Raw genomic sequence first — 11,374 nt, 5'->3', positions numbered from 1 at the left:
AGCAGCAATCATCCCGAGATTCCTATTGGCCGCTCAGAGTTCCGCTGAGGGGCGTGGTTAGGGAATAATTACACGCTATTGGCCCCGTCGCTGCAGGGGGCGTATCAGCTGATTTCATTCACAAATCTACAGCTGAGAGTTTCTCCGACATGTGAAGATCCCTCCGCAAATGTGAGCGAGGAGAGACGCTGCAGACTTGGCAGAGGATGCAGCTTGACTGAATACACGTTATGTTTTTTTTTTTTTTTTTAGCAATGGGCTTTTGTGGTCAAATTATACATTAACACAATGTGTTCCTGTGGGGCTACAGCTATTATCCTGAATCAAGCTATGTTTGATTCTGGATAGCTGATAAGGGACTGTTATGAAAGTGCTGTTCCGCCAATGCCAGAGCAGATTTATCATCTCAAATCTCAGAAGGAACAGTGTGGGACTGAAGGAAAAATACTGGTTAATTATTATGCTAAACTAAGGGATCACCATGTACTAGGTTGCTTCAAAGCAAATAATTAATATGATAATTTGTTCCTGCTTGTAAAAAATATACAAGGCACATTCAACCATACACATAATCAGTACAAATCAGTACATGAATATTATTTAACTGCAATATGTCAGTAACAACTTAAATTGCTTAACTGTAGAGAAGGAAAGAGAAAGAGAAGGCATGCTGGCTGAGAGGTGTGGTGCAGAGGACACAGCAGCAGTGGTAATTGGTTCTCAGCTGTCCTGGTTTGCAGGTGATACACAACATGTTGCTGAGCCTCTGCTGAGAATAAGGTGACAGTTTACAATCTAGACTCTCTTTAGGCCCTGCCTTCTGCAAAAAATAGAAATAACCCAACCCAATCACATACAGTGCAAACTAATAATACAGTGCTGCAATAAATCCTCCTGTTAGGAAGGTGATAATATTTGGTTTGGGTTCAAATATGTTGTAAAGGTTATTATGTTAGGAGGTGGTTATAATGTTTTGGCCACCCTATTTAAAAAAAACCCTCACCCACCCACTCTGTCACTCACTGCTAAACTCTGAGGGGAGAAACGAATGCCTTTGCTGAGTTTTGCTGATGTGATATAACTCATTCCTGCATAGTTACCAGAAGGACAATTTATTGAAAGCGCTGTCATCAGAGGATCTATTTAAGTGAAGGACGTGCTTGAACATGCATAGCTTTTGTCCATGTCTTGTGCGGTGGTATTTTGCCCCAAACAACAAATGTTGGTGAGAAACAGACTGCATCCCATGGCTACTTGGCCACTACAATAACACTATTTCGAGAGCGATATGATTCTAATCTGAAAGAGGAGGAAAGGACATGTAGAGTTTGCATTAGCTCCAGCCGCAGCAGCACCAGTGTATTTGCAGAACACTGTAAATAATCAGATCTGTTGTTAAACAAAAGTGACAGGATTTTTCGACAAAGACCAGAAGCTCTGCAAACTAATGCTTAGAGAATGAGAGATTGCACGATGGGTGAATGTTGCAGTGCATGATTATGAGGGCTGACTTTTAGCCAGGTAAATAAACTGCTAAAAGACACAAAAGGACACACACAGTAGGTCACAAGAGGTCAGTGATACTTTTAAACTATTGACGTCCTGTCAGAACAAAAGTGACAGTTACCCGAGAGCATTTGTTTTCATGTTTCAGTCTCAGTGAATCTATAAAACCCAGTACACAAACAGTATGTAGACAGTAGTCTATGTTGCCCTGATGGCAGGATTATTACTGTAAACTTTATGAAAACCACTGGATCTCCTAACCCTCTGTTTATTTGTTCACCCAAGCATCTCTCTCTCTCCTTATTCTCTCTCTTCCTCCAGGCTCTCTAGGCTGGACCAGGACTTAGGACCTCTCTCACTCTTTATCAGTGGCTATAAGTGCTTCATTCCAGATGTTTTGGATTTGTCTCTCTCTCCCTCAGTGTGTTTGTTTCCTTTCTTTAATATGTTAGAACTGTCTGTTTTTCTTCACGGTGGAGAGGAGGTCTCCGCCACGAAGTCCAATCTGATAGCAGAACCTGGAATTTGATTGTTGTCTTCCTGGATCATATTCTTCCTATGATTATAATTGTAAATGTGTCAGATTGTATCTGATATAACATAGTGTGCTATATCCTGAATATCCACACAACATCTGCTGCAGGTCTGTCCATCCTAGAAGAGACATAATTCTTAAGCCGCTCTTCCTAAGGTTTCTTCTCTGCTGATCAATGCTAAAATATACTGAAAACATCACTTTGTTTTCTATGTTGTGATTTTATTTAAACACTACATGGAAACATTTTGTCACAATGAAACAGTTATTAAACACAAAAGGCTATATACTCATCATATAACTTGTTTCTCATTAAACTAAATGCATTAAAAGAAAATGTATATACTGTATGTTCTGATGTTTTCTCTTAGCCATTAAACATCTTCCTTACTGCATAAGTCTAAAATCATTTTCACCTTACTATACCTTCAAATGTAACAATAGATTTTATTCCAGATGTACATTTTTACCTAAAGTAACCTAAAGGTTTGTTTCAGTATTAGGAACCAAGTGGACACACTCACTTTGACCTATTTCACTGTAATAAAGCACATTTAGGCTTTAAATGGTCACTACTAGAGTACTCCTTAAGAATGTCAAAACACAGAAACCAAGTGAGTCTGGCACTTTGGGGTAAGGGAGATGTAACTATTGAAACGGTGGGGGTGGTCTTCAGCATGAACTCAGAGGAGGTTCACTGGGTTCATGTGTTGCAGAGGAATGTGGTGGGGGTGGACAGCTTTTTTCTGTCAAACCTGTCCCTGTTTCATAGTATCCACAAACAAGATCCTATCAACCAGTTTACTATTACCAAAGGTTAACCATTATGGCATATTGACAATAAGAGGAGAATGGGTTGATCACCTGAGATTATTAAGTGACTACACAGTTAAAAGGACGCTCAGCCTTCTATGTGTTTATTGAGGAGAGGGCATCATATGTTGTAGCCTATGTGCTGTGGGGGAAGGGCAGAAAATCCCAAGCCAAGACATGTCCTGCATAGAGCTATCCCCCATTACTGGCATTTTACATATAAACACACCATTTAATGATGCCACTATAATAACTGACCAGCTATTAAAGTATGATCAAAGGAAATACCTATTTCTATGATGAGTATGGGACAGATGATGTGTATATGTCTGTGTCGTCTATACATGCTGTTATCCTGCACTGCATGTTTCACGTGAACAGAGGTTATTGAGTTCACAAGGGGGTAGGCTGCTGCTACATGGTCGTAAATCATAGACCTGACCTGCTGACTGACTTTCTGCATTTAGGTCAAATCCCTTTTAATGACCTTTAAACCCTATTAGTGATCTTAAGTTTAAAAAACAGCCAGGATGTGATATTGAATCTTATTAAAATGTTACTTTTTATTAGTGTTTTTCTTGTTTTTTCAATAATTATTTTTGTTAGCTGTGAAACGTGAAGAGCAACAAAACTTTATTATGGTAAAAGATGTTTGTGACACTAAATATGTGAGTCGCAAAGCCAGTTATAGCTTACAGGACAATGGCAGGAAATATAGGAAATTCACATTCACATGAAACTGCTAGAAACTATAACAATAGGAAACATAGAGGAGTAGTACATATCTCAGGTTGGATCAAAGAATTATGTTGGAATAAAAGACTCCAGCCACGACAAATATACCTATGATATGCAATACAAACACCCTCTCTACATTTAAGACTACCTTTACGCTTTCCTTTTTTATAAAGCTTACAGTTAGAGATGGATCAGATGACTCTGAACTATCTCTTAGTAATGCTGATATAGGTTAGTCTGCTGGGGGACCTCCCTTGATACACTGAGCTCCTCTCTTCTCTCCTTTCTCCTATTTCCTCTCCACTCTTGTCTAAAGCTTGCTCAAATGGGATTGTTGGGTTTTCTATATCATTTTTTGTATAATTATACCCTGTAAGGTCTTAAATCTTACACTGTAAAGTGCCTTGAGATGACTTCTGTTGTAAATTGGCGCTATACAAATAAAACTGAATTGAATACTATCAGAAATAACACGTTAAAGGGTTTGACCCGGGTCATTGTAAAGTCTGTTATGTCAAGTATGAGCAATAGGAGAGAGTACACCTCAACAGTGCAGACAATCCGGAAATACCAGCCTTTTCTCCTGTGGTTACAGATCCCTCATCCTCAGCAGTGAGGAGGAAAAGTCATCGATGTTTCTCATGTTCATTAGTTCTGCTGAGCATGGACCGTTCAATTCAATCCAATAGCTGTACATGCTGTTTCTTCTTATTTCTAGCACTGTTGTGCGCATGTTTTTTTTCAATGTTTTGGGTGTGAGGAGGCTGAGGGATAAATATTGCGTAGGCTATATCAGATGCATAGTACATATTGTGCATCCCTGGGGCCGACGGCGTGGTGCGTGTGGTGTGTTTACACACGCTCTGTAGTAGCGCGGCCCGGCCCGACTCCCCACACCCGGACTATACATGAGTGGGCAGGACCTTTGAGTGCCCGCAGCGGCGTCCAATCAGCGGCGAGCGCAGCAATCATTGGCTGGATGGCTCGGCCAATGGTGTGCGCCGTCGCCGGGCCGACAGCCAATAGAATGCGCGCAAAACGTGGGCACGTGGATCCGCGCACATGTTGACGCTCGTAAACGGCGGAGAGGAAGGAGCCGTCGGAGAGTCGGACGCGGAGCGGCCGAGCGGCGGGCTGTGCGGGACGGAGAGCCGAGGCTGGGCGCCCCGATGCTGCTCTGACGGACCTGTCGGATCGAGGAGGACATACACCCGTCAGTGACTGATCGTCGTAGCTGCTGATCTGATCTCACGTTACTTCAGGCAAGTGTTTCTTTGAACGATTCCCCAAGTTTGCAGCTCAGCCTAAAGGAATTTCCTGTCCCGCTATGTCCTATATGTGCTGCAATGTAATGGAGTGACCAACCCTTATTTATTAAATACTACCATGTAATAGTTTGGGACTGCCGTGTGTTTTATAAAGCCAGATCATCTATATTTGATATCTACTATGCAGTCGTGTGACATCTCCCACTTTAAATGCTTGGTTACTAATGTACTAAACAGTTTTATATTAACTTAAGCTGGTGTATTAGTTCCTGTTGTTGGCATTGTGATGACACCTGAATCATACATACCTGTGCAGACTGTACCGACACATGCACCGTCCCACTCCACCCCATCCCCATCTCCATCCCAGTCATCATGGGCTCACGGATCCTGTGAAACTGGGGATGAAGAACAATCAATTAATTAATTCATCCTGTTCTTCAGTTAATATTTATTTCAGTTGAGTCATGCAGATTCATGTAAACAAACATTTGATTTTAAGAGAAAACATCTAAACCAAAAAGGGGAGGCGGGTGGGGGTCAGCCATAAATAAAATGTGAATGGTAAAACGTGTAAAAGCTGAAGAGGCTTGGTGAAATCTTTTTATATTCCTGAAATAGAGACATTGTGTGCAGTCACTGAGTGGTTCTTGTTCTCTTTGCATCTGTGTGGGCACACTGCAAAAAATCTCTACCACTCTCCTTTGTCTGTGAGCAAGTTCAGACTTTTTTTGTCATACTGATAAGAGCAGTGTTGGTGTGTGTACTAGTTAAGTGTATTCCTGTGCCCCCCTCTAACTTCTCCCCTCTGTGCTGGTGGGATCAGTGACCATCAGGCACTCACAGATTACACAGAGAGAGAGAGAAAGACCGATAAGAGAAAGGCACATGACCAGAAATACAGAATGTAAAATGTGAGCAGGAGAGGAGGATAAGGAGGAGGAGGAGGGCTAGTTTGTGGAAGAGGAAGGGAAGAGGAGCACCAGGCTTGTGTGCATAACGAACAGGATGAGCTGAAGGGAGAGTAGAGAGAGATGAGAGGCATACAGAAACGTAGCCACAGAGGAAAGAGAGTGGTTGGCGTGCGTACGTGTGTGAAGGGGGGGTGGAGAGCAAGCCCAAGACAGAGAGGAGGGGCTAGATGGAGCACCAGAGGCAGTGTGGAGAGAGAGAAACTGCCTATTCTGATTTCACTACTCCACAATCTCCCATCCCCCCTCACATTTTACTCTCCTCTCCAGTCTCCAATCTCCTCAATGGGAGCCAGACATGCACCATTGTGTGCCTACTGCCTAGCCCCAGTCCCACTCTCCACCATGTTAAACTAGGGCACTGGTAAACCCACCATTTTGAGTAATTGGGGTTATTATTTTTGGGAGAAAGTCAGACTTCTGCCAAATGGAAGGCAGTTCTTTTGCAATGATTTTGTTTCAGTGCCTTTTACTTATATTCACCTTACACAATAGCTCTTTTTGTCACAGTTCAAATCATTTTTGTTTCTTTCTAAGCCAAACTGACTGTCATAATAACCCTAACCTCTGCTGCTGCCCCAACAGCAATGCAGTCCCAGGGCAGCACTTCCTCTCAGCCCTCATTTGACTCCCTGAGCCCCAGCGACAGCCCCTTTTTCAGCGACTCGGAGCAGGCGGATGACGACACCGACGTCTTCCTGACAGATAGCTCTTCCTCTGTCATCATTGGTGGGACGGGTGGGGCTAAGGCCACTGAAGACAGGGGATCGGAAAGTCCCAGGTCCCGGTGGACCTGCGATGGCTTCGCAGATAAAGACACACAGGAGCAGACGTACAGGTCGGAGAGCGGCACCCAGGCAGCTCACATCAGCTTGGATGAGACGAATCCTATAAGCCAGACTCAAAAATCACAGGGAGATCTACTATTTGCTCAAAAGGTAAGGGGTAGTGGTCAGTAAAGGCCCCAGAAAAAAAAGAGTGATGAGAAGATGGATGACAAAGCAATTCATATGCAGGGGAAAGCCCAGCAGACTAAATCATCCAGCAAGACCTTTGCCAAACTAAGTAGTGATCTATCTTCTCCGCCTCTTCCTCTGTCAGTGTGCTGAGCTACAAGGTTTTGTCAGGCCCCTGCTGGAGCTGCTGAATGGACTGAAGACGGGCAGATTTGACCGCGGTAAGCATCACTGCCTCCAGACAAGCATGTGTGCAGGCCGGCAGCTAAATGTGCAGATGCTGAACACAGGTTTATATGATCTGATTGGCCTGAATCCATTGCAATAGAGTGTTTCCCTTTATGCAGCAGTCTGTATTGACGCAGCCCATTGATGTGTTCCAAAGTGCAGCGTGCGTGAAGTGACAGTCGCGTGGCTGACTCATCAGCTCACAAGATTTTACTGATATCATGACTAGAAGTGGTGTGTCTGTCTGTGAGAGAGACTGTGAACGTCTACATGCTTTTTCTGTGACTGTGAGTGTAAATTATAATCAGAGTATTTTGCTTTTAATTGGCAGGTTTAAGCAGTTTCCAGCAGAGCGTTGCCATGGATCGAATCCAGAGGATCGTGGGGGTTTTACAGAGACCCAACAGTGGGTAAGATGTCAACATTGTCCCACTAACCATCCTCATTGTTTCTGACAACCCGCTACTCACTCTGATTGCATCACCACACACCATATCTACCTGGATTTGAGAGTGTTAAGTGTTATTATTGTAGTTATAATAAGGCAGGGCCAGTGGTGTAATCTTCAATTTTGAGCCTCTTCTCGGGTTCCATGATTTATTGTACAGTCCTCTGGGTAGTTAGAGTTACAGCCATGCAGAGAAACATCAGACTTCAGAAGACATATTATCTATTACTGCATATAGGACCATAAACATCCAGGTGTTTTCTTATACAATAATACAATCACTGTTTGTTTCTTACTTGACATCTGCATCTCTCTTTTCACTTCATGTCCTTTAGGGAGAAGTACCTGAACACTCTACTTCAGGTAGAGATGATGTTGAAGCTTTGGTTTCCTCAGATCATCACTCAGTCTGTCTCTACAACCTCCAGCGTTACTACATCCGCTGCCTGCTCCCTCCAAGACACTTCCAGTTCCACCCCGCCACACAAACACAGGGATCAGTTACATATTCCAGTCAAGGTGAGAACACATGAATTCCTGTGTGCATGCAAAAGACTTCTTGTTCACACACATACAGCCATAGAAGGCGTTTATATTCACTTGCAAATTACTCTTCTGTTACTTTTCCAGAAACGCAGACTTAGCTGGACAGGTTCGGACTCCCCCACGCCTTCCCCTGCGCTTCTGAAGTGTCCTCGTATCACTTCAGAACAGAAGAAAGTGAAGCCAGATCTCCCTCCCACATTATTGGCATCTGAAGCAAACCAAAATTCACCAGATGTGGCTGCTAACAGCCAGCCGAGCGAGTACACAAAGGGACAGGTCAGTGGCAGCGAAGAACTAGGCAAGCTATCTAAGTACAAAGCAGGTCAAAGCTCCGAGCCAAGCCTGACGTGGGTGCACATTGCCCCCATCCTGTCCCCACGAAAGGCCTGCACCTCACATGAGAGCACAACCGTGGCAGGTAACAATAAAAACCAGTCTGTCACTGCCGTCCTCCCTCCCGGCAGGAGGGGAAGCCCAGCTACACAAGACAGCTCCGTCTCTTCTACCACGCCCCACAAGCACCCCAAAAATCTGAAGAAGCCAATTCGGTGCCAAAGCCAGCGTGCTGCTGGACAAGAGAGTGACAGTGAGACCATCAATGCCCACCAGGGTCAAAGCCAATCTCCTCATGTCACACTTAAGCCTTTGCCGAGGGCGTGCCCCACCCCCTTAGAGACCTGATGCATTGTCAAGCAAAGAGCCGGCAGCCTCTCTTTGTTACATCGCCGAGCTGAAAGCTGCAGGGAGAGGAAAAAGGGAAGAGGCTGAAGGCCTGTGATTATAGAGCATTAAGAGGAGGAAAGGAAGGAAAGAATTGTTGGTGCTTAGATGTCGAAGACAAACAAGAGACGACACACAACCCCTCATCATGATCGCACGTATAACAGCTATTTCAAACAACAGGATGTAGTGAATTTGGATGAATGAAATCTGGCAGAGTTCATAATCACAATTACAAAATAATATAAAAGTGCACAATGGTGGTTGTGGTTGAGGAGGATAAGAAACAACACCTAAACCTTAAAGACGATTTACAGGTTGTTGAGTGATGTAGGAGATATGCTGAATTATTCCAAGGAAGAAATGATAGTTCTCCTCAGCATGAAAGTAATCAGTATACTGTACGTAGAGCTGTCTGTTTCGACAAGCAGCCAATCAAGAGTTTGCACTTCGGAAAATAGAAAAGCAAATGTCAATCTTCAGAATAAAAGCTTTCAAGGTTTAACATTACGAGGTAACTCTAGTTAGATTCACTCCACAGTGAGTAAGTGAGTTGAAAATGATTCTAGTCTTGACACATGTGACTTTACATTCACTTGTAGATAGACCTGAGACTTCAGGCTCATGGAAGAAAAGTGATATTGAAGTCATTTGAACATTTTGTAGCTAGTGATACGAGAAATACAGTGTACAGACCGCAGTATTATACTGCATGTGTTGTGTTAGAGTCATTGAAGACTGTGGAAAAAATGATGTCATCAAACTCAAGAATGTAATCCAAGATCTGTTTGGGCCCTTGGCAAGGCATCGAGAGGAGTAACATCACTGCGATCAGAGGTCATATAACTTCTCTTGTGCTGGGGATCAGATGTTTCTGCTCGGTCCTCTGCCCGGACTGCAAACTGGCTGTCAGTGTGATAAAAATCCAAGAAACACTATAAAAAGACCAGAATGAGGAAAAATAAGGATAACTGAAAGACATATGGCTCAAACCTCCCACAGTTAATTTATTCATGTTATGATCTTACACTGCATTTATTTATTCTTTGTATTTATTTATTGGGTAGCTGATTTTTGCCTGCTGTGCTCTTGCATAGTTTGGCATACAATTTTTTTCGAGGCAATTGGGAAGATGCTGTTGACAGTTTGTGGTTTTTATTACTATCATGAAGACAAAAACAGAATGGATTGAAATGTTATGATTGGACTATTGGACTAACGTGCCTTTTTTTACCAAATAGGATGTAATAGGATGAAAAAAGCATTTGGTGCTTTCAGTGCATTCGTACGGCGTTTTTGATTGTTTGCTTGTAGTTCACCCAACCAGTACACATTCAATCATGAAAGCCTACATGTCATCATTTCCATCTTGTTTATTACAAACAGCATCAAAATCTACTGTGTAAAAACTGGTGTCCAGCTCTAGTATACTGACATTTACAGTCAATCCAAGCTGCCTACATCTCCAATTTGTACAAACATCAACAGCAGCGGTTACTATTTGTCAGGTAGTATCGATGAGTAGCCATCCTTTCAATTGTGATTAACAGACGAACAGACTGAACTGCACTTATAGCTAGTGCCCTTGAAAACTTGAAAAGAAAAAAAAAAACACACAAAATCTAAATGCAAGGGAGGAAACCTTTATTTGCACCACCTTGTACTGCTGCTATTGTTATTCTACTTCCAGATCTAATTCAGAGGTCTGATAGAAGGCTCTCTCTTCATTTGAAAATCTGCTCACAATATTCTTATAAACGTAGGATGAGTAGTAATGTGATTGGATTTACCTATATTGCAAAACTATTGTAAATATTTAGAGTCAAATATTTTTAAATTGGTATCAGTGGTTGATACTCTATTTACATAACCAGAGAGGAGGGATATTCAAGTAACGGAGTCCTCCAACAAAAAACAAAAGCACCACATGTGAACACAGAGCCACTGGCAGCCTCCATGTTACTGCCTGTGTAAGGAGTGTATAAACCCTCAGTCCCAGACCCAGAGTCAGACTGTCCTGCCTGATCCCGTCTTGAAATGTGACAATACAATGTGCCAGACGCTGGCTCTCGATCAGAGGCTGGGGGTGTCTTCCAGTCACACTCCTGTTTTTATACAGTTGTGCAAAGACATAAAAGCCAACTGCATTTACTTTTTCATGGTTTGTGCCCTTTTTTCATGTATGTTTTCTACTGCAGAGGCCACTGCTGATTGGTCACGATTAATGTCTTTTTTATTTTAAATGCCTTCTTCTTACATTGTAAAGGCTGACTGTAGTCCCCCCCCCCCCCCCCCCCCCCCGACTCCCCTCCCCCACTCTGCTGCATTCGTCTGCTCTTGCCCTCTCTACTACATCTCCCTCAATCTCTTTAGTATCTTTCCCTTCCTAACTAAGCTCTCTTTCTCTCACCCCAACTTTGCATATTACTCTTCTGGCTACTTTGTCAGTAATGATGAAAAGATTGAAAACATTTTTAATAAATGACACATTTTTGAAAGCTAACCCGTCTGCCTGTATGCTGCACTTGCTTTGCTCACGTTTTTTTCTTCTTGCTGTTAGATGATGTGAGTAAGACTAGTATTTTAGAAATCAGCTCTCACTAAACAGATGTGACTCAATGGGGTGCAGATTTAGAGACTACATT

At 42.9% G+C, this 11,374-nt stretch overlaps 1 protein-coding gene across 1 annotated transcript; it reads left to right on the top strand.

The window, feature by feature from the left end:
* The first annotated feature begins 4,687 nt into the window (after positions 1–4,687).
* LOC113168893 (circadian-associated transcriptional repressor) lies at positions 4,688–10,329 on the top strand. Its single transcript, XM_026369955.1, has 6 exons — positions 4,688–4,854; positions 6,417–6,769; positions 6,933–7,008; positions 7,347–7,425; positions 7,799–7,982; positions 8,094–10,329. The coding sequence occupies exons 2-6, from the start codon at positions 6,419–6,421 to the stop codon at positions 8,688–8,690; spliced, it is 1,287 nt and encodes a 428-aa protein (XP_026225740.1). The 5' UTR covers positions 4,688–4,854; positions 6,417–6,418; the 3' UTR covers positions 8,691–10,329.
* The last annotated feature ends 1,045 nt before the right edge of the window (positions 10,330–11,374 follow it).

The sequence above is a fragment of the Anabas testudineus genome, chromosome 16, assembly GCF_900324465.2.
Source record: "Anabas testudineus chromosome 16, fAnaTes1.2, whole genome shotgun sequence".
Lineage (NCBI taxonomy): Eukaryota > Metazoa > Chordata > Actinopteri > Anabantiformes > Anabantidae > Anabas > Anabas testudineus.
This window is presented reverse-complemented; position numbering and strand designations above follow the sequence as displayed.